We start from the raw sequence: 24,206 nt of genomic DNA on the forward strand, positions 1-24,206 counted from the left end.
TTAGCTCTGGTTTATGACAGTTTTTGCATATTATTGAAGAAAAATACACTACGGTTCTTTATTTGTATTGAATTGCGGTTATTGTTTTAATCAAGCCTCCCAAAACGTACGCCATTTAAAACTACGTTCTACAAATTCAAATTTAGCCACTTTCGTAGAAGACACGCTGACAAAGTGTTTTAAGACAAGTGTAGTGAAAAAAAATCTTCTGAAGCTATGGACACTACTTTATCGTGTTACATGTGTAACAGGATTATTAAGTCTTATTTGATTTGAAGTTAGTAGATTTATTTCAATCAAAATCTTCGCCGGTGATAATGCAGACAAGCTGATACACACCAGCATTCCGGACCGGTTTAAACATATAAATAGTAAATTTTCCAAATTTTGCAACAAATAAACGCGTTCAACTTCACAACATTTATTATAAAAAGCTTTTAGTTAACAATCTCTCCGTTAATGAAGTCCAGAAAAGATGTAACTCTTGCATAGGCGGCTGGGTACCCAATCTCGCAGCCAAACGTGATTCCGAAAGATACTATACCGATCTGGAATGAAAAAGCATAATATGAGTTACAAAATCAACGAAAAGAAGAAGAAGAGAAGAAAAAGAAGATTTATTTTAAAATTTCTTGCAGTTCGACGAGACTGATCAGTCTCGTGCCAGATTTTGGCGAGACAACACGTCCTGAGGATGCCTCGTGTAGAGGCGAAACACGTGTCGAATTGTTTTAAGGCGCTATAGTCCTAAAAAGTAACATTTTTAAAAATCTACTTAAAATACTTCTACAAATACTACGGTTCCAATTTTTTGACAGTTTTTCTTCATTTCTTTATCAAAATTATCGCTGTTTCGAAAACACGATTACGAAAAAATATCTCGATATATTTATTTTTTGAAAAATATTTTTTTTGTATTTGAATTGTTTATATTATCATAAAACTATGATAGCTATAAACACAAAACTTGTTTTATTCGACTCTCGGATACGATATCCATATTGTTGTTATCATAATTTTGCGCGGCGACCATCTTGAATTTCAAAAATGATCCCAGAATCGTTCTCTGCACGTTCGAGAACCTCGGATACGATACCCATAATGTTGTAATCATAATTTTGTGCGGCGGCCATCTTGGAATTCAAAAATGATCGCAAAATCGTTCTTTGAACCCTCGAGTACCTCGGATACGATACCCATAATGTTGTAATCATAATTTTGAGCAGCGGCCATCTTGGATTTCAAAAATGATCACAAAATCGTTCTCTGCACCCTCGAGAACCTCGGATACGATACCCATATTGTTGTAATCATAATTTTGTGCGGCGGCCATCTTGGATTTCAAAAATGATCACACAGTCGTTCTCTGCACCCTCGAGAACCTCGGACACGATACCCATAATGTTGTGATCATAATTTTGCGCGTCGGCCATCTTGGAAATAAAAAAAAACCTGCACGATACCCAGCCTTGTGGCTAGTACGGAAGCCCGAGAGTAAAAAATACTCTTCCTCAATCGGTGTCAATCGCTCTCTCCCTTGAACAAAAACGTCTCAAATATCCGTGACGTTCTTTTTCGTTTTATTTGTAAAAAAATACCCTCATGCGCCTAAAGAAGATTCACTTCAAAATGCATAAAAATATCACAGCATTTCGTACTCTTGCGCAACCGTTTTTATAAAATATTACGCGGTCCTTCCGGGGTGGGGTCGTTGACCCGCATAGCTCGGCTAGTGTCTCAGCCATGCCCGTGTCGAACGTATATTATGTACCGCTATAGATAAATACGTTCGAGTGATTTTTGCCTAAAGTGTTGGGAAAACCTCGCCTTAAAAACAAATATTGGCGGAATTAACACTAAACAAGACTTAAATCATTTGTATAATTATAGATTTCCGAAAAGTAACAATGACACACACCACACACACGCACACATTTTCATACACGCACATACTCACACTCATACACACACACTCGCACACACACACATACACACACACAGATATCCTGTATGTATAATATTTTTCTTTTGTTACATTATATTTTTAGACTTAATTTGTGATCCCTAGTTTTTGGTACTGTTAATTTTAATTGATATGGAAGAGCGTGGCCTTCTGGCACAGGTGTTTTTCACTTAATGAAGGTCACATCCACTATTATATTTGTTCCATTTTTATCACTGAAATAAATATTTTTCCTTTTTTCATTTCATAAGAGACCAAACAAAAATAGCTGCCTTCTCAATTAGAAAAGACTGAGCGCCTAAATCTTCATATTAAAATTGGAAATAAAAGTATAGACGAGTTTCTGCGGCTCGAAATCTAGGCATCTTTTTTGACGAGAGTTTGAGATTCGAAAAATATTTGAATAAACCTATAGCTAACTGTTACTATCGACTTAAAACACTTTATCGTATAAGAAATTACATTAGAACTCAGTTACGTCTTAGACTATGCGATTCACTTAACTTGTCGAAACTGAATTTCGGAGACGTGGTGTATGGGGATCGATTACTGGCGCGCTCTCGGAAGGCGAAACAACGTGTACAAAACGCGTGTGCACGCTACTGCTGGGACATACCTGCCCGATCCCATATAACTCCGTTTTTGAACGATGCCGAAGTTCTTAAAATGAGTTGCTACAGAAAAGTCTACTTTGCAGTTATGCTCTACTACATTAATTTGTCTTGGCTAGGGGATCTCAACGCCACTTATTTAAAAAGAGCCTCGCAATATGGACTGGCATCTTAAAACACCACAGACAAAAAATAAAACAACATTGATATCAATATATTTTTATCTAAACCCGGAAAAAAAGTATTAAATGCATTGTTCTTACCAGGATAGGCCTTTTTGCCACTTCTGCAACGAGAGGACCGCCAGAGTCTCCTCTGCATGTGCTGGCTCCACCACGTCCACTTGTGCAAATGTTTGAGTTTTGGAGAACGGAGGGGAAAGCAATCGAGCAGATTTCATTGGAGATGACAGTCAGAGTAACGTGGCTCAGATGTTGCTGGTTGGTTAGTTCATGGTCTGAAACAATTTTGTTTTTGTTAATTGTATTTTTCCATTCAACAAAGTAGGACAAAACTGTGATCACTGTAAATAAAGGGTTAATACATTTCCTGTACTAAAAAAAATGTATACAAAACCGTAAACGATAAGAAGCGTCATGATAACTCGGTAAAACTTGATTTTCAAGAGATGACTCCTGGATCGATTGGTTAATTTTTCAGACCTTGGGCTGATACAACTTAGGGGATCTGCATAATTAATTAACTAATTGCAGAATATAAGAAAAGAGAAACAATAAATTATTTTATTATTCAACATGACTAAAACATACAAAAATGGGTATTTTGTAAAGAAATCGAAAGGTTTTGTGAAGTTTTGTGAGTTTACTCCTTAAGAATCGATTTTCATATAAGGCGCCCGGTATGAGAAAAATATGGAGAGTAAAACCTACTCATCAAATGGGATAGTAACGTTTTTGGTGCGCATCATTTCTCGCGCACCTTTCTCTTTTCAGTTGTGTGTGTGTGTGTGTGTGTATACTTGTGTGTAGCCAGCATACACAGTGCGTACTGCGTGATAGCTTACGCATGTAGTATACTATGTAATATACCTATTAGGGTGTGCCAAAATGTAACTTCCTTGATGGACTTTGTAAAATTGGAATTTTAAGTTCCGCTTTTAACAGGAGTTGTGTTTGGGCATTTCCCGACATATTTTGAGCGTAAAGGATTTATTTGATTTTTTTAATTAATAAGCTTTTATTAGCTTCTGCTGTATGTCTGTTTGTAACCGACTCCATTGGACTTGATTTTGTTTAGTATCTGTTCAAAGATCTTGAGGAGAAACTCCAGTCGTGCGTCGGAGCTGACACACATACTTTTTAATATTCACGGTACCCTAAGCGTCAACTCAGTAGGCGCTCCACTTCCGTGTTTTATGTTGATTTTTATCCGATTTTCAAGGGCCAAGGGCCGGTGTCACAACACAAACACAAAATTAATAAAATGTTATGAATATAGAAAATAAAAAGGGAAAAAGTATTTTAATATATTTACCGTCACCAGTAAGGCCATATCCAGATGCAATAGCTTGATAGCCAGTGAATGTCTCTTGAGCTTCCTGCGGTGTTGGCAGAGAAATAGGAGAAATGGTGGCTGAAATAAAAAAATAACTAAATATATAATTATTGTATACCTAAAGCTAATTCGGTCAACGGAGCATTCTTGCTATCGAACTGGGAAATCCCGCCAGTATTCTTGGTTTCCGTTATGATAGTTTTAATATCATGAAATCATATTGAGTATTTAAATATAAGTTATAAGCATTGTTTTGTTTTGAATAAATATGCCTAAAAACTTAAAATAGCACTGCATGCGCTACTTACCACGCACTTTACAAACAAATCTTATTTAATTATGACGTAATCTTAGGCATTGTACGTTCCGTATCTGCTATATTCAAATGTAGGTCACTAAAGATTACTAAGAGCAAGGGTTTTTGTATGTTTAACGCTTTTATAATATAATATTATCAACAAAGTTTCGACTCACCTGAAAATTGAACTGCTTGTAGCAGATCTATGACTGCAACGTCGTTACGAACGAGTAACGGGAACCAAGAAGGATGGGTTCTGACAAAGGTGGTTTGAATTCTGGTGCCGCCGTGGAAGAGTGTGACGGAGCCCAAGACCACAGTGAACCTCCAGGCACGGTTGATCCCGTCAAACCAGCAGTGAGCAGCAGTGACGACGCTTCTAGCACTGAGAAGGGACCCGCCGCATACACCGTTACCGCTCAGTCCGATGATATCGGAGATCAGACCAGCCTGTTGAAAAAAAAGATATTTAATTATTTTTGAAATAATAAATCAAAACCGTCTAGAATGAAATATTACTTTCATATACATCACAAAAGTTATTACCATACCATATTACCATTAATCTTAATCCTGTATTACACACTGACCAGGCTCCTTCGGCTAGATTATGGGTAGCACAGGGGCGTCTTATTCTGCAGCGAAGCAGTAACGTGTAACCATTGTTGTGTTTCGGCCTGAAGGGCTCCGTAGCTAGTGAAATTACTGGATAAATGAGACTTGACTTATTATGTCTTTGGGTTTTTCAAGAATCCTGAGCGGAATTGCATTGTAATAGCCACGGCGTATCAATTACCATCAGCGAAAGTCCTACTTGTAATAAAAAAAACGTCGCGCCCTTATTGTAAAAAAAAATATACACATGCCGTATTTGTACGTTCGTTTGGGTCAAATCTTAAAAGATATAACATTTTATAGAACCACCTCCTGACTTGTATATGGTACAATTGCGTATCTTTAATGTAAACAGAATATGATAACGTAGAGCTGATCTAATGACGGGGCTGGAGGGTGGTCATAAGCGCACAAATCAAGATAAGCCCATCGTGTTTGGGTTAGCTTTGATTCGATTTGGCAAATACTCTTTGCTGGCTGATTTTAAGTGTCTCATGATGAAGCTGGCGGTAGTCCACGGCAACTCATAAACTAATCAAGAGAAGCCCATAGAGTTAGGGTTACTTTTGATTCGATTTGGTAAATACTCTTTGCTTAATGAATTTCAGTGCCTGATGATGAAGTTGGAAGCGTTTCATGGGAACTAATAAACTACAAGTTTAACCCATCGAGTTTGGGTTAGTTTTGATTCGATTTGGTAAATACTCTTTGCTTAATGAATTTCAGTGTCTGATGGTGAAGTTGGAAGCGTTTCATGGGAACTAATAAACTACAAGTTTAACCCATCGAGTTTGGGTAAGTTCTGATTCGGTTTGGTAAATACTCTTTGCTTAATGAATTTCAGTGTCTGATGGTGAAGTTGGAAGCGTTTCATGGGAACTAATAAACTACAAGTTTAACCCATCGAGTTTGGGTTAGTTTTGATTCGATTTGGTAAATACTCTTTGCTTAATGAATTTCAGTGTCTGATGATGAAGTTGGAACATGACTGTGGTAACTTTGTAATAAGCCGAAAGAACCGCATCGTGTTTGGGCTTGTTTTATATATGTCTTTATAAGGACTTTAGTGCTTGATAAGAAACAGAAATAATTTATTTAAATTGATATCTTAACATATTTGTTAACATGAGATTATGATCAGCTTAAACATTTTACAAGCTTATATATGTACATATACTTTGTCAGTGAATCAGATACGATTACTATTCAACTTGGCAGTCATCATTTGGATTAGCTATGACTATGTATGATGGATAATAATTTACAGGGTTTGATGATGGAATTGCGAAGTGGTCAGGGGACCCCTGAATTAATCGCGATAAACATCCAGGGTCTTGAAAAGTAAGATAGTTTGATATTAACAGAAAAAGTACCTTGCAGTAATTATGCATGAATGCACATATAAAGATAAATTAATAATTAAAAAACAAAACTACAAGGTACAAGAACAAAGCAACAAAAACACTTATAAACCAAAACTTCTAAAAACAAGCTTTTATTATAATTATAGATTATCATAACATTGTGCATGTATATGTAGATCGTGTATGTATTAATCGATCTATTATATAACATTTATCGATTTAATACAATGACGTTCTATACATTATAGACAATTCACGTCATACAAAAATAAAGCAAAAATATGGCACATGCCACAAATTACTCCAAAGTTATCTACGACTGCCATATTAATACATTTCTGCGTTTACTCCAGTTGTTTCAAATATTATTGGTGAATAGGCAGCAATGCACGCATTTTTCAGTTTAAGTTGCGTATGTTGAATGTAGAACCAGATTTAGACACAGTTGACACATGACTAAGGAGAAAAGTGTGCTTACACTGACTTTAAGCACACTTTTGCCGTTTCGTTATCAGAATGCGAATGATATGTACAAATATATATAGAACGTCATTGATTAAATAACAATGATCAGCACACCATTTCCAAAAAAAATATTTTTTTCTGTTTAATCAATTGAATTTTCGAATAAGTACATTCTTGTTTTTAAAAAGTTTTTTTTATTTTTATAATAAATCTTAAATTGTTATTCTGGATACCTGGTATGGGAATTGTCCGGGAGCCGATGGGGAACCGCCAGCAATACGTGAGTCTGGATTTTTAATCATTTGCTCTTCAGCTTTGCGAATCCTTTCAGCCTCAGGGATTCCGAACCTCGTCAAGTATCCATATGCGGTGTTGTAAGAGGGAATATCACTATTTTCAAGAATATCCTCAGCAAAAGCGAGTGGTATAAGAGTGAATAACAGAGCTGCTAGTACCTTCATTGTTCCGATAATGTGAGTAAAATAATTGTGCAAAGCAATTATATACCTTCGTCCTTTGGAAAAAGTTAAAACGATAAGATAATATTGTTTATTTCAGCTTTTCATTTGGATAATTATAATTCATACTATTAATTAGGTATTTATCGATTTGGTAGAAATTTAAGAGTCGTATTTATCAAAGATAAGATATACTTCACGTCATTAATATTTATATATTATAAACTACATTATATTATAAATCTGCAGCGATATAGTGGATCATCATAAATAAGTCTTGCTACTAATTAGTCTTAGATAGCTTTTTGAACATTTTCTGTCAGCCATTCACGGAGAAATGGGATTTAATATTCCTCACGGACCATTAATCACATCTTTTGTTAAAACCTTATGTATCAGCGGATCTTCATCACTATCGGAAATTTATGTTAAAATATCATCATCGGTTTCATTCGGTTTACCACCAGTTTATATTATCACGAGGACTTGCAAGTTATATTACCCCAGGAGGGTACCGGCTCTACCAGAGTTGGAGAATGCCTCCCCGAGCATTCTCGCTCGGGCTGCCCCTCGTATTCTGGGGAGGGCACAGTACCGCGCATATCTAAGGACAAACAGGGCAGCAACACCACGGCACCCCGCTCCACGCTTAATGTGGACTTCTGTAATATCAGGGGAATTCACTCCAATTTAAACGCCGTCCACCACCATCTTGAGTCGGCGCAGCCGGCCTTGTGTTTCCTTACGGAGACGCAGATATCTCGACCTAGTGATACGTCATATTTAACGTACCCGTACCGTACAAAATTGAGCATAATTTTATGCCTCATACCGGGGTATGTGTGTACGTTAGGGAGGATATCTGCTGTCGCCGTCTCGGCAATTTTGAGGGTAGGGACCTGTCTACTCTCTGGCTCCGCGTAGATTTAGAAAACCGCGTCCGCATCTATGCGTGTTTCTACAGGTCCTCTAGTGGTAACGCAGAAACGGATCACCTCATGGGCTGCGTTCAAGCGGCATTTGATGACGTGCTTGCTCAGATCCCCTCCGCTGAAATCCTTAGTCTTGGGTGATTTCAACGGGCACAATGCCGAATGGCTTGGTTCACGTACCACAGACTACGCAGGGCGATCTGTGCATAATTCTGCATTGGCGTATGGTCTGTCCCAATTGGTTGAGTCGCCAACGTGGCTCCCTTGGATATCCACATGCCGTCCTTATTAGATCTTCTGCTGACTACACATCCCGATGGTTACCAGGTCTCTGTCGACGCCCCTCTCAAAACGTCCAACCATTGCCTGGTCAGGAGTGTAGTGCCTATCCGACACCAACGTCGCAAACCACCAGCGACCCGCCGCGTTTGGCACTACAAGTCAGCAGATTGGGATAGGATGCGTTCCTTTTTTGCATCCTACCCTTGGGGCAGGGTTTGTTTCCCATCGGATGATCCTAGTGCCTGCACCGTTGCAGTAGCCGATGTGATACTGCAGGGCATGGATATTTTTATACCAAGCTCTGTAGTACCGATCGGTGGCAGATCACAGCCCTGGTTCGATGCGTCAGTTAAACCAGCATCTGACTGCAAAAAACAGGTGTATCGAAATTGGGTTGCGGCGCTGGGCTCAAAGGATCCGAACTGCAAAGTTCTGAAGAGGAAATATAACCGTGCCTCCAGTTTTTTTAAGCGGCAAATCGCCCGTGCGAAATCGAAGCACGTCGTCAAAATTGGCGAGCAGCTTTCATATCCCGACCGGAACACGTAAGTTCTGGTCGTTGTCGAAAGCTGCTCTTGGTAACTTCAACCAGCCGTCCATGCCACCGTTGCACATGAGGAATGACACCCTACGGCAAAAGAGAAAGCCGATGTCCTGTGTACTCTTTTTGCCTCCAACTCGACTCTTGACGACAACGGAAAAACACACCATCCCGCGGTGTCAGAGCTCCATGCCTGAAGTACAGTTCAGACAGAAAACTGTTCGGCGAGCTCTGCTTTCGTTGGACGTCAGGAAGTCGAGTGGGCCGGATGGTATTTCTCCAATCGTGCTTAGAACGTGTGCCCCTGAGTTGACGCCGGTGCTAACGCGTTTATTCCGGCACTCTTATTCAAAAGGCGTAGTCCCTGATTCATGGAAGTCAACCCTTGTCCATCCGGTCCCAAAAAAAGGAGACAGTTCGGATCCGGCAAACTACAGGCCTATTGCTATTACCTCCCTACTCTCCAAAATCATGGAGAGCATAATTAACCGCCAGCTCTTGGTATACCTTGAGGGTCACCAGTTGATCAACGACCGGCAATACGGCTTTCGCCATGGTCGGTCGACTGGCGATCTTCTGGTATACCTAACACATAGATGGGCGGCGGCTATTGAAAGCAAGGGGGAAGGCCTGGCAGTTAGCCTGGATATAGCGAAGGCCTTTGATCGTGTATGGCACAAGGCGCTCCTCGCAAAACTTCCATCATTTGGGCTTCCCGAGAGCTTATGCAAGTGGACCTCTAGCTTCCTCGCTGGGCGCAGCATACAGGTCGTTGTCGACGGTTATTGCTCGAATCCCAAGACCGTGAACGCTGGAGTGCCCCAAGGCTGTGTGCTATCTCCCACGCTGTTTCTTCTGCATATCAATGATATGTTGGACACCGCCAACATACATTGCTATGCGGACGACAGCACTGGTGATGCCGTATACACGGGCCATGCAGGTCTCTCTGGGGAAACACCGACCAGTGCCGGGAGAAACTTGTGTCTTCTATCGAGTCCTCTCTCGAGAAGGTCGCGGAATGGGGTAAGTTGAACCTTGTCCAGAAGACTCAAGTTTGCGCGTTTACCACTAAAAAAAACCCTATTCGTCGTATCACCGCTCTTCGAGAACACTTCCCTTAAAGCCTCGCCTAGTATCGGAATACTGGGTCTCAAAATCTCGAGCGATTGCCAATTCCGTGGTCATCTGGAGGTCAAAGCCATATTGGTTTCGAAGAAACTGGGCGTCATAAATAGAGCACGGCAATACTTCATGCCGGCCCACATTCTAGCGCTCTACAAAGCGCAGGTCCGGCCACACATGGAGTATTGCTGTCATCTCTGGTCTGGCGCACCCCAGTAGCAGCTCGATCCATTTGACCGCGTCCAACGCAGAGCAGCTCGGATTGTCGGGGACCCAGTGCTCTGTGAACGGCTAGATCACTTGGTGTTGCGTAGAGACGTCGCTTCATTGTGTGTCTTCTACCGCATTTATCACGGGGAGTGTTCCGAAGAGCTGTTCAACCTGATTCCTGCCGCCGAATTCCACCTTCAAACGACACCCCACAAGTTAGGATATCATCCCCACCATCTGGATGTGTGGCGGTCCTCCACAGTGTGGTTTTTAAGGAGCTTTCTACGTACTACAAAGCTGTGGAATGAGCTTCCTTGTGCGGTGTTTCCGGGACAATACGACATGGGTACCTTCAAAAAAAGCGCGTACACCTTCCTTAAAGGCAACACAGTACACCTTCCTCCGGTGTTGCAAGAGAATGTGGGCAGCGGTGATCACTTAACACCAGATGACCCGTACGCTTGTTTGTCCTCCTATTCCATAAAAAAAAATAAGATTTTATTTTCTTAACTTGACTTAAAATAATAATTAATCAAAAAAAAAATAATAGTAGGATGAAACCCATTGCAAAAGGACGAGAATATAACAAAAATGACAAGGAAAAAAAAAATACGGGCGATCTGAGATCGGGACCTGGAAAAGGGATGTTTAAGGGTAAAAAACGGGTTATATCAATTTCCGGCGAAACTACAAGTCCTATGGAAAAAAGTTAAATAGCAAAGTTGTAGGTAATAAAAAGATTTACAACTTTTTTTTTCACACTTTCACTTTTAACTTCACGTAGTATTGAAATTTATGTAAAAAATTTAAATAACAAGTTTTTGCATATAATTTTTTTTTTACAAATATTTCTTTTTCCACGAAATTTTGTGAAAAGCATACTTTTTAACATCCCAGATACACTGTATTTTTTTTATTTTAAATATTTTTTTTATATATATTATGCTCAAATATCGAAAAAAACCCCTAATTTTCAATCAAAAATTCTCCTTGTGACGTCAATAGAGGACTTTGCAACATATTGTAAGGTGACGACTTCCCGCAGGCGTCACACGGACGCACGGTATAAAGTGACAAGATTGCGACCAAAGGAGGTTTCTTCCATCTTAGACCGCCATTTGTTTGCCGTCAACTGACATCAAAAATAATTCTAAATGTATAGGAATCAATTTGAGAAAATAAATGCCTTTTATGCCTTCTATATAATACTTAACTATAGATCTACCAACTAATCTTGTAACGAATACCATTCAAGACCGGGACACCCGCCTATTGTTACAACTGATTCAACGTTAATTTTCCGTAACAAATAATACACGTTTAGGATCTCAATATTTATTATAAAAACCTTTTAGTTAATGTTTTCCTTAATGAAGTCCAGATAAGATGTAACTCTTACAAAAGCTGCTGGGTACCCAACCTCGCAACCAAACCTAATTCCGAATGATGTAATACCGACCTGGAATGAATAAACATTATATTGAGTTACAAACATTTTATATTCGTACGAAATATTATTAAAATCAGTTTTGTTGTTACATATAAATTAGGAAAACATTCAATATGTGCTCGTATACTTAATTCTACTTCTCTGTAAACAGATAAATAGACATTTAAAAAATAATGGAATTTGTCTCAGTTAATCATAATAAATAATAAATTATTCTTGCAAATATAGATAGATAGACCAAAAAGTTACAAATATGTATAATAGTAGTAACTTACGTAGAGATAAACTTTAAAATATAGCTTGTTTGTTCTATGCTTCAAACAAACCCTTGGTGTAAGGAATAATTCCAATGATATATTTAAATAGGTAAAAAATATTATAAATGCATTGTTCTTACCAAGATAGGCCCGTTTTCCCTAACAACAACTAGAGGGCCACCAGAGTCTCCTCTGCATGTGCTGGTTCCACCACGTCCACTTGTACAAATGTTTGAGGCTTGAATTACGGAGGGGAACGCAATCGAACAGACTTCGTTGGAGATGATGGTCAGGGTAGCGTGGCTCAGGAATTGTTGGTTGGTTAGCTCGTGATCTAAGAGAATTAGTTTTGATTAATTGGGTTTTTCTATTTAACAATGTAGGACCTAGTCGACCAAGCTGTGGTCGGTGTATGCAAAGAAGTAATAAGTTTACTGCTACTATAAAAAGGGTTACCCAAAATAATGTTAGAGATGAAACTATCTAGATTGGCTTTTTGCCCCCAAAGCCACCGTGTAGTAATTTTCAACAAATCGTAAGAACTGTTTCTGAGTTACTCAAAATATATTTTCTAGTATTACTCGTTCAGAAGTATACAATACGTTTCATTAATGATTATTCATTAACTGTTAGGTATGCCCTTTATTTTACGTGTTTTCTCCAATTTTCAAGGGTTGGAAACACGTGTTTGTTGAGCGAAGTAAAAAGTTAATTTATCTAGTTAGTCTTCCACTACACCTTCGCTATGCAATCCCAAATACTGAAATGTTGTGGATATAATAAAACTATGAAAAAGTATTTGAAAATATTTACCGTCACCAGTGAGGCCAAATCCAGATGCAATACCTCGTTGGCCAGCGAATGTGTCGAATTCAGCTTGTAGTGGTGTTGGCAGAGAAATTGGGGAAATGTTGGCTGTAATAAGGAAATTTCACAATAAATAAACTAAGTTGAACAAGGTATAAAGTATAAGCATAGTTATGATAAATTTTTTGCCTACAATATTCTATATACTACATAATATGTAATTATGAACAGTTAATATTAGTTACTTTCCATACAACTTAGCAAAGAAATAATAATTTATTATGACGTGTATCCCAGGGATGTATTCATTGTACAATTTTCTGTTTTATTTAAGTGTATCAAATATTGCTAAAATAAGGTATTCTTAAAATTTTAACACGCTAAGAAAAAAAGTTTATCAACGACCAAAAGTAGAAACCTACTCACATGAAAATTGAACAGATAGTGGCAGGTTTACGACTGCAATGTCGTTACGAATCAGTAAAGGGAACCAAGAAGGATGAGTCCTGACTGCACTGCTATGAATTCTGGTGCCGCCATGGAAGAGTGTGATGGAGCCCAAGACCACAGTGAACCTCCAGGCACGGTTGATACCGTCAAACCAGCAGTGAGCAGCTGTGACGACGCTTCTAGCACTGAGAAGGGACCCGCCACATACACCGTTACCGCTTAGTCCAATAATATCGGATATAAGACCAGCCTGTTAAAACACACAATTCATTAAATTAAAATCTTTTAGAAATAAATATTAGTTTCACAATGCCTCACAAAAATATACATAATATTTTTAATCTATAATTATTTCCTGTATACCTGGTATGGGAACTGTCCGAGAGCCGATGGGGAACCGCCAGCAATACGTGAGTCTGGATTTTTAATCATTTGCTCTTCAGCTTTGCGAATCCTTTCAGCCTCTGGGATACCAAATTTAGATAAGTATCCATATGCAGTATTGTATGAGGGGATATCACCATCCTCAACAATATTCTTCGCAAAAGCGAGAGGTATAAAAGCGAATAGCAGAGCTGTTAGCACCTTCATTGTTCTGTTTATTTTATTAAAATATTAATTGCAAATCCATCTTATATACGTTCGTGATTTGGTAAAAATTAAAATGATAAGATAAGATGAGTGATAACTAATTAAAAATTTGGTTTGTTTCAGTTTTTGATTTGAGAAATAATTCACACTATTAATTATTTATCGATTCGGTATAAATTAAAAGTTGTATTTATCAAAGATAAGATACTTCACGTCATCAGTACTTATTGGTAATCCATTTAATATTTATTAACCTCTTAATGATGAATGATTTTTTAGTTTTTAGAATTAATAATTACTTCTTTAACAAGAAAGATATAATTTTAAAAGACGCATACTTATGTACCGTTTTAATTCAACAGTTTTCTCCTAAATTTGTATGGGTTGTATATCTTTATAGGTATAGGTACAGATTTCAATGTATCAATATACTCTTGAGATGGTCAAATTACAACAGCTACACTACATTTAATTCCTAGAACACTTCTAAGAAACAAAATATTTTCGATGTCAGGAAGATTCCAAGATGAATAACTAACAGAAATGAATAAGAAATATCTATTGGGCTCGCCATCGTTTAAGTGAATCTATCAAATAATTGATCTATTAATAATAATCTGCTATACGTAAGTGTCCATCCCTACTGCTATTACCCACAAAATGCCCAATACTCAATCAAGTAATTTATCGATGGTCTAAAACTCTAAAGCATGCTATATAAGAGCAGATTCTTAAGAATTTTAGTTAAAGTATCTGAAATAGACTATTTTGTACAGACAATGCGAATACATTACGACATTTAGTTATTATATATTAATATCTACCTTGAAATTCAAATTCAAATATTTTTATTCAAAATAGGATGTGACATCACATATTGAAAGTCAAAAACTACCACCCATTCCAAAATGAATGCCTCAGACCTGAGAAGAACGGGTGCAACAAACTCATAGGGCTTTTTTTTTCATCAATATGCTTACAAAGTAATATTGTACAATGAAACATATTATTTAATAACCTGAGGGCGGTCACTCCATTCCCAATCTGTGGTATCATTAAGAAAGTCATTTATGTTATTTACCACACAAACGTTTTTTAACAATTCTTTTGAATAACGTAATACTTTTGTTTTTAACCGACTTCAAAAAGGATCAATTCGATCGGTATTTTTTTATGTACGTACACCGATTACTCTGAGATTTATGATCCGATTTACGTAATTCTTCTTCTTTAGTTCGATGCAGAATAGATGCCATTTAGTCCCATAAACATTTTATATAGTTTGGCCCAGTAGTTTTTATTTTATGAAAATATTTGTTCATCTCAATTTTATAATTGTTTCTTGTGTACGGCTTTCTTATGAGTTTTCATTCAGGTTGATTGTATATTATTATTACCTGACACTAAAAAGTAAAAAATAAAAAAAACTAGGCTTAAAAAATACTTCAAAAACGAAAAAGTATGAAATAACTAAAAAATTTATTTAATACACATCTTATGCAAACCTTTACCTTGAGTATTAATAAAATACTATTTTTATTAATACTATATTATATATTTGTATGTGCTACATATTGATAGCTTTGAAGTCGGTGCCAAGCCAAATGTAATAGTAGGTAGAGATAGCCAGACACGCGTGGCCAGACAACCTTAATAAGTACAGTAAGTAAGCTGTTTATAATATTAAGTAAAACTTAATATTATAAGCAGCTTACTTATAAATAATAGTAGCACATAGGTAGCACATATAAATAATAGTACTTTATTAATATTAAGGGTGTATTAAATTAAATTTTTAGTTATTTCATACTTTTTCGTAGCAGAAGCAGAAGCATATACATCGCCCCACAAAAGACTTACTAACTCGACTTAGCCGAGTAGTAGGTATTATAAGTTTATGTCTGTTCCTGGTGTTAACATTATTGTTACGACATTTTCTAGCAAATTCACTTATGAACTTACATTACATTATCAAGAATATATTGAGAAGCAACAGTCAAGATGTTAATTTCTTTGAATTTTGCTCTCAATGACTCTTTAGGACCTAGGTTATAAAAAGCGCGAATAGCCCTCTTCTGCAGCACAAATATTGTATTAATATCGGCAGCGTTGCCCCATAGCTATTGCTACCATAGGACATAATACTATGGAAATAACTAAAGTATACTAGTCGCACCGTATCGATGTCAGTTATTTGTCTAATCTTTTTAACCGTGTATGCTGCAGAACTAAGTCTGTTCGCCAATCCTTCAATCCTTATATAAGCCCTATTGTAATTTGGAATCGAGTTATGCCAAGAAATATAGCAGATTCCACCGGTTTTATCAACTCTCCGTTTAACAAAACACTTGCATCTACATTTTTGACATTTGGTACGGTAAATTTAATATATTTAGTTTTCTTGCTAAGCTAGCGCTAGACCAGTACACGATGTCAGATAGAATATCATTCACTTCGTCACACATAGCTTGGTTTCTTTTCACTATGAAAACCAGTGAAGTGTCGTATGAAAACAATACTACCTTACGTTTTTTCTCTATAAGATTAGGAAGATCATTTATATAGATAAGGAAGAGGAACGGCCCAAGAATAGAACTTTGTGGTACCCCCATACTGAGAGGAGTCCCAGTAAATCACCTGCTATTCACGTCGACCTTCTGAATTCTATTGTTTAGGTGTGAAGTCAGAAGATCGAGCGCGGATCCTTTTATGCCATAATGGTATAGCTTCCTGACCAGCGTTGAATGTTGAACACAATCAAAAGCCTTAGATAAATCACAGAACTATATTATATAAGAAAAATATTCTTGATTAGCTCAACACCTGGATCCGTTGTTGAACGTCCCCTAGTAAAGCCAAATTGTTTCAAATGAAGTAACTTATGAGAGTTAAAGTAAGTAAGCATTTGGTTTAAAATTATTTTTTCAAAAATTTAACTAAGGGTCGGCAAAGCCAACACAGGACTACAGTTATTCGGGTCAGAAGAGCATCCCGACTAGACGTGAGCGACTATTTTATACGATAAATGAATTTCTGAACGCGAGTAATGTCATAACATAAAATGTGAAAATTTTTGTTAATAATTAATTAGATAATATTTATTATTATTATGTTAGTCTGTTATTACTTTATTATTATGTGAGTCTGTAGTTCTGTATTATTTTTCAGGATTATGATAATTAATATTTATTGTTTCTGACATGTAGACATATTATATCATCTAATCTTGTTATGTGTTTTTGACCTTACTATTTACTGTATTAAATTAATTTGCATGCCTAGTTAAGCCTGGCGCAACGTGTGAAACTGTAACATTATACCATCGTAACATACCATGTTTATACGCAAATAAAGAATTTGATTGATTGACTTAAATATTGGTGTAATTTTACTATTTTTCAGATGGTCAGGAAACACGCCATGATTAATACAATTATTAAAGACTATTGCAAGATATGGTGCTATGACAAAAATTATTGAATTTATTATTTTTACAGAAATGCCCCATATATCAGCAGTTTTTTTCATGTCTAGAGACTTAAAAGTTTTAATTATTTCTCCAGGGCTAACAAAACCAAAATTGAAAATTTGTTGACATTCTCTAACATTTTCCAGAAGAAGTGACTCAGCAACACTGGTGGAGGAGATAAGAGTGCTTGTGATAGAAACTGGAATGTCAGAAAAAAATTTCTCAAAAGCAGAAGCAACTGAAGCAGGAGCTGAGATTGAATTATAGTATTATTGCGTCTTTCACTCTTCCAGATTCCCAGTTAATCACATTCCAAGTCATCTTTATTTTATTCGGTGCATTTTTAATTATTTGTCTCATATGCATAGACTGCAATAGAACAAACACTGTTACATAATTTAGAGTATTTTTTAACATACTCGAGAAAAAATGCATCATGATTATATAATGATCTCTCACTATATAGTTCATATAGCCTTTGTCTGAATGTCAGTTGTTGCCCAATCATTAAATGATAAGAGACCACCTGGTTTGACTGTCTTAAAAGTAAATATAGAAGCAAACTCTGTTTTAATAATTTTAAAAGACAAAAACAACATTATAATTATTTAAAAAAAACCCGGTGTACAGTTTTTTAAAACCTCGGAACTCCAGTTGAATGTTGAAACACTAGTGTTGCAAAAGGGGATGCAGTGATCAGTTGACGAAAAAGTTAATTAATTATAGTAGCTTAAACATCTTAACAAAGCTCAGACGTCATTGAAAAATGCTGTTTCATAAAAATGTTTAACAACTTATTGCATATCTACTATCTGCTAATTTCGTTGCAGTCAAATATAATATTTAAATAGCAAAAGGAATTGTAACTGTTAATATTTCACATATGTATGTACTCATAAAAATACCCCTCATATACGATCAAATTGTTGAACAGCAAACTTCTATATTTTTACTGCAATTATGTATTACTTAATATTATTCATCTCACTTCACTCAGTGTTTGATTTTAAAATATAGATTTTTCGAAAATGATCATTAGACTTTAAACATTTTAAGTCATAAATAACTGGATAAATCATCATAATAATACTGCACCGTGTCAGTTAAGATCGCACAGAAAATTTAACCAGAGCATTCCGTCCGTTGTACAATCAGTTTTATGATTTCTTGTAAATGTCTTTGATGTAAGCCTCTTCTTTTTTTTCCTACTGTCCTATCCCCCTACTACAGGTAGTTTAGGTGTTTTCTTTTCTTCATTTCAAAATTGTAATGAAGTCTTTTACCGCCTTTTAGCCCTACTGCGGATTCTCTCATTGCATATCCTAGGTGCTGCTTGTTTCCAAGAATTTCTCTCTTCATATCCCGTAAATGGGAATTTTTCTGAGATACTTTGGGGTGAGAGCATTTCATACTTATTGGTAAATTTGGTCCATTTCTAGTGCATTCTTTTTTGCTAGGACTCATCCCAATTATAACACTGCCCTGTATTGAAATAAATATCAAAACTTCTGCAATTGTAATGAGTAATGACTAAACTTAAGTAATATCGCGCACAATCGGAACCAATAAAAATACCCAACACGTTATAACATTCACTTCATTAAATTATTCATCATTTCAAGTATAAAAAATTCGAGCTTGATATGACACTTTTGATACCACTAACGGCCGTTTTCAATAACGTATCTCTTGTTACGGATTAGTTGCTGTCACCGTTTAATGACAAGATCTTATCTATCCATAGTTATGTCCAATATAGTTATAGTCCAATGCTTTATGTCGATAGGTTATTGAAATGTAAGTAAGCGTAAAAGGATAGATTTGTCTACCTCTAGTAAGTTAATTTAAGGATAGATGGGTACTATTTTTAATTTCAATTTAATTTTAGAAGATAAGTAAGATTTTTTCCTTTTTTTATTGTATGGTATTTTAGGTAACATAAATTTGGCCTGAAATGGACCAACTCATTGGATGGGTTTTTCTACAAATAAAATAAGAATAAAATAACATATAAGTATAATAACATATAAGTTACATATTTTTTCAGTTAGTTTATAACATGTTCGTTAATAAAGTCCAGGTAAGATGTGACTCTTACAAAGGCAGCAGGGAAGCCCACTTCACATCCCAAGGCAGATCCAAATGATGTTATACCGATCTGAAAAGTTGAAATACCAATTACAGTAACATTTGTAGAACGAACATCATTATGATGACTCTGATTTAATTTTTTGTCAGCCAACAGACAATCACAGGGTACACTTGAGGGAAAGTGATCACACCCTCAATTTCTATTTTAACTCAGTGTTAGAAAACGCCTTATGGAGATACCGTTTCACTCGCCTCGCTACTTGTAATTTGTCACGTTCATTCCATATAAAATTATACTTAAAATGTTCTCATGTTTACAAAATATAAATTTAGGACTTTAAAATGTTTTTTTTTGTAAGATTTTGTTTAATTTCTTTCAAATAAATCATTGTTCTTACCAATATAGGACGGTTAGCCCATTCAACAACGAGAGGACCACCAGAGTCTCCTCTGCATGTGCTGGTTCCACCACGTCCACTTGTGCAAATGTTTGAGTCTTGAAGAACGTAGGGGAAAGCAATAGAACAGCGAAGGTTGGAGATGACATTCAGGTTAACGTGGCTAAGCGACTGCTGATTGGTTAGTTCGTGGTCTGAAATTTATAATTTTGGTTACGTATTTTTCCCTATAAAATCTGTGAGAATTGAATTTTAGAGTGTTTTTTGCATCAATGATTGTATTTCGATAATATTTGAGATCATTTCTGTCATAATTGAGTTGCTCCCTACAGTTTTGAGAGATGTAAATGACTTATATAGTAATTTGTTCTCTCAAAATTGTTACCTTTTGAATTTTTCTAATGACAGTCCAATCACTACGGAAACAAATGGCTCTCTGAGAGAGAAAAACTCTATTGAACCCAAATAAACCAGTCATTTAGTTTCATAAACCTTGTTTTGTCAATATGGAGAATAATAGAATTGGATGTCGAACATGATTGCAGATTCTTTAGAAAGATTGTAATTTTGGACTGTATTTACCGTCACCGGTGAGCCCGAATCCTGATGCCACGGCTTGGGTACCAGCGAACGTTTCTTGAGCTTCTTGTGGTGTTGGCAAAGAAATGGGTGAAATGGTGGCTGTAATAAAGAAATATATCAGTGAACTATAGTTAATAGTAGATAGTAGAGAAAATATTTCAAATTGAAAATCAGGTTTCAAATCTTTTATTTATTATTTTTAGTCAAAAACTTAGTTTACAGAGTTACTATGGTTCATAAAATTTTGTACTTTTGTAATTGTTGCACTTTCTTAATCTCCACCGTTTCATATTACGTAGATCTCTTATTTTCAACCGAGTTCAAAAACAGAGAGAGGTTTCAATTGAGTACAATTTGCCTGTATTATAACTATGTTTGTGACCTCATAAGCCCGCAGTTTATTAACCGATTGCATTTTTTTTTTTGTTTGAAATGATGCGACTTCCGAATTAGTTCCATTTAAAATAATATTTTCCGCTATGGGTAGTTGAGAGATTTCCTCAAAAAAATACATATAAGTAAGTTTTATACATATATTCAAAAGGAAGGAAAATAGTACTATCGAATTGGTCTGGGATCTGATGATGAAGCCAGCAGGAGGACATTGGAGCTCGTTAACAACATATCCATAGCCACATTTTTGGGCTTATTAGAATTGTCTTTTTCTATATAATTTAATAATATTTCCTTGAATAGCAATAGTATTGTTCCTACTACTATAATAATTACTATTTTTATACGTTTTATATTAGCTTCACCTGTATGTTTATATGTTTGTAACCGACTTCCTTGGGCGCGATTTTGACCCACTTTAAACGGCTAGATTTCGTTAAAGCTTTGTAGATTTATCGAGGACCGATGACATTATACTAATTTGATAAAATAATTCAATTTTTCAATTTGCAAAATATGATTTTTGTTATATAATTTTCATCTATAGTCGATAAGGCAGGAATTGATGTTAAAGTACTTAATAGTTTTAAAAATACGCTTTTATAGAAAATTTAACTAAAAAATTAAAAATAAATAATAGTTAAAAAAAACTAAAAAGCACGCTTTATATAAAATTCAACTAAAAAATAGAAAATAAATTTAAATTGAAAATAGTGTAAAAAAATATATTTTTAATACGCTTTATATTAGCTTCACCTGTAATGTTTGTATGTATGTTTGTAACCGACTTCTTTGGGCGCGATTTTGACCCACTTTAAACGGCTAGATTTCTTTCAAACTTTGTAGATTTATCGAGGACCGATGACATTATACTAATTTGATAAAATAATTCAATTTTTCAATTTGCAAAATATGATTTTTGTTATATAATTTTCATCTATAGTCGATAAGGCAGGAATTGATGTTAAAGTACTTAATAGTTTTAAAAATACGCTTTTATAGAAAATTTAACTAAAAAATTAAAAATAAATAATAGTTAAAAAAAACTAAAAAGCACGCTTTATATAAAATTCAACTAAAAAATAGAAAATAAATTTAAATTGAAAATAGTGTAAAAAAATATATTTTTAATACGCTTTATATTAGCTTCACCTGTAATGTTTGTATGTATGTTTGTAACCGACTTCTTTGGGCGCGATTTTGACCCACTTTAAACGGCTAGATTTCTTTCAAACTTTGTAGATTTATCGAGGACCGATGACATTACACTAATTTGATAAAATTATTCAATTTTTCAATTTGTAAAATATGATTTTTGTTAATTTATATAATTTTCATCTATAGTCGATAAGGCAGGAATTGATGTTAAAGTACTTAATAGTTTTAAAAATACGCTTTTATAGAAAATTTAACTAAAAAACGAAAAATAAATAGTAGTTAAAAACTATTAGAATTGTCTTTTTCTATATAATTTAATAATATTTCCTTGAATAGCAATAGTATTGTTCCTACTACTATAATAATTACTATTTTTATACGTTTTATAAATAAATAATAGTTAAAAACTATTATTTATTTTTTCGCGTTACTTGTAAGTTACGTGTATGGAAATGTTTCCATGATTTTCTATAACAGCCGTTGCCGAATTAGACAACTAAAAGTGTAAAATAATTGTTTAAAAAATATAATATGAATAAATAAGACTCTTTTGTAACTTTACTTATTTTATCGGCCTTAATCACGGTTCATCCGTGTTGGTATCGACTATTTTCCGACCATTCGAAGGTTCGTCATAAGGGTGAGTATAGTGTAAAGCCCATTTAAATAAATTATGCATATTATACTGAAAACATAAAGAAACTAAACCGTTAAAAATAACATTTCTCTACAACATTTCTTAACACTCTATAGAAAAGTTATCTTTCGTTACATACCTTGTTTTATAGTAGATCTATGTATGTTTTTTTTTTAAATTTATAAGAATCAAATTAAGTCTACATTACGAAGATAAAAAAATAATCAAATTTATAAAGTTGATAGAGGTAGATGTTGATTTTGCTGCTACTACTTGTACTATTACATATTCTTTGCTTCTACTCACCCGAAAACTGAACAGCTTGTGGTAGAGTTACGATAGCAACGTCATTTCGAATGAAAACAGGAAACCAACGAGGATGGGTTCTGACCGAGCTGCTTTGAATTCTGGTGCCGCCGTGGAAGAGTGTGACGGAGCCCAAGACCACAGTGAACCTCCAGGCACGGTTGATACCGTCAAACCAGCAGTGAGCAGCTGTGACGACGCTTCTAGCACTGAGAAGGGACCCGCCACATACACCGTTACCGCTTAGTCCGATGATATCGGATATCAGACCAGCCTGTTGAACGAAAGATATTTATTATTTTCGAAAAAATACAGCAATAATTGGTAAAAACAAATATCTAACATTGGAGTTAAGGAGTAGATCTTATCGCTGTATACTAAAAGACCATTTAACATTTCGGAAATTTTGTATTTACTGTAGTTGCAACGCATTTCATTCACATTCTCAATTTTGTTTTCGAAATAGGTGTAATGGCAAAGGCTCCAAATATACCTGGTATGGGAATTGTCCGAGAGTCGATAGCGAACCGCCAGCAATACGCGAGTCTGCATTGTTCGTCATCTGCTCCTCAGCTTTGCGAATCCTCTCAGCCTCAGGGATTCCGAATCTAGATAGATATCCATAAGCGGTGTTGTATGAGGGAATATCACTATTCTCAAGAATATCCTCCGCAAAAGCGAGAGGTATAAGAGCGAATAACAGAGCTGCTAGCACCTTCATTGTTTCGGTAATGTGTGAAAAATTGGAATTGCAAATCAATCTTATATAGGTTTCTAACCTTGTCCTTTTGATACTATAAAAATCCTGACATCAATTAAAAAGATAACATTGATAAGCTGAGTGATAACTAAATAAAATTACGGTGTAAAGCACTATAACCACTATCACGGAGATATTTGGTTGAGCAAATATTCATTGTTTTAATTATTAGTAATCAATGATTTATCTAATCACTTGCACACTTCACGTAAACGGCACTTATAGTTAATACGATTAATACTTCGATAACCTATTAATAATAAAGGATTTGATTTTTTATTTCGTTTCATTTGTAATACTAATACATTTGGTAACAAACTGCCTAAAGTATTTATTTACGTGACTAGTTCGTTACCTGCAAACATTATCAAAGATAACCCGCATACTCATGTTGTATCGCTGGATTACAACAGTTTTATCTTATTTTTGCATCTCTACCGATCGAATGTTTTTTTGCGATATCTTTATTAATATACGG

The 24,206-nt window shown here is 35.5% G+C and overlaps 1 protein-coding gene across 5 annotated transcripts; it reads right to left on the reverse strand.

Annotated features, from left to right (window-relative positions):
- Positions 1-405: 405 nt before the first annotated feature.
- LOC126974124 (brachyurin-like) lies at positions 406-23,730 on the reverse strand. 5 transcript variants are annotated; one of them, XM_050821553.1, is made up of 6 exons: positions 23,462-23,712; positions 23,118-23,242; positions 4,564-4,712; positions 4,069-4,167; positions 2,838-3,031; positions 406-548 (listed from the first exon to the last, which is right to left on the reverse strand). In XM_050821553.1, exons 1-6 carry the CDS (start codon positions 23,687-23,689, stop codon positions 438-440), a joined length of 906 nt encoding a protein of 301 aa, XP_050677510.1. In that variant the 5' UTR covers positions 23,690-23,712; the 3' UTR covers positions 406-437. The 5 variants fall into 5 exon arrangements, with proteins under 5 accessions (XP_050677510.1, XP_050677509.1, XP_050677511.1 ...); XM_050821552.1 differs by lacking the exon at positions 23,118-23,242 and adding an exon at positions 7,065-7,255 and having other exon boundaries at positions 4,564-4,837; positions 23,653-23,704; XM_050821554.1 differs by lacking the exons at positions 23,118-23,242; positions 23,462-23,712 and adding exons at positions 13,469-13,593; positions 13,707-13,935.
- Positions 23,731-24,206: the final 476 nt, after the last annotated feature.

The sequence above is a fragment of the Leptidea sinapis genome, chromosome 31, assembly GCF_905404315.1.
Source record: "Leptidea sinapis chromosome 31, ilLepSina1.1, whole genome shotgun sequence".
Lineage (NCBI taxonomy): Eukaryota > Metazoa > Arthropoda > Insecta > Lepidoptera > Pieridae > Leptidea > Leptidea sinapis.

Coding starts and splice junctions, on each gene's coding strand:
- LOC126974124 (XM_050821553.1), bottom strand. CDS start 23,689: ATGAAGGTGCTAGCAGCTCTGTTATTCGCTCTTATACCTCTCGCTTTT. Junction 4,713..23,117: donor GGTATCAACCGTGCCTGGAG/GTTCACTGTGGT, acceptor CCGTGCCTGGAG/GTTCACTGTGGTCTTGGGCT. Junction 549..2,837: donor TGGCAAAAAGGCCTATCCTG/GTAAGAACAATG, acceptor TTTTCATTCCAG/ATCGGTATAGTATCTTTCGG.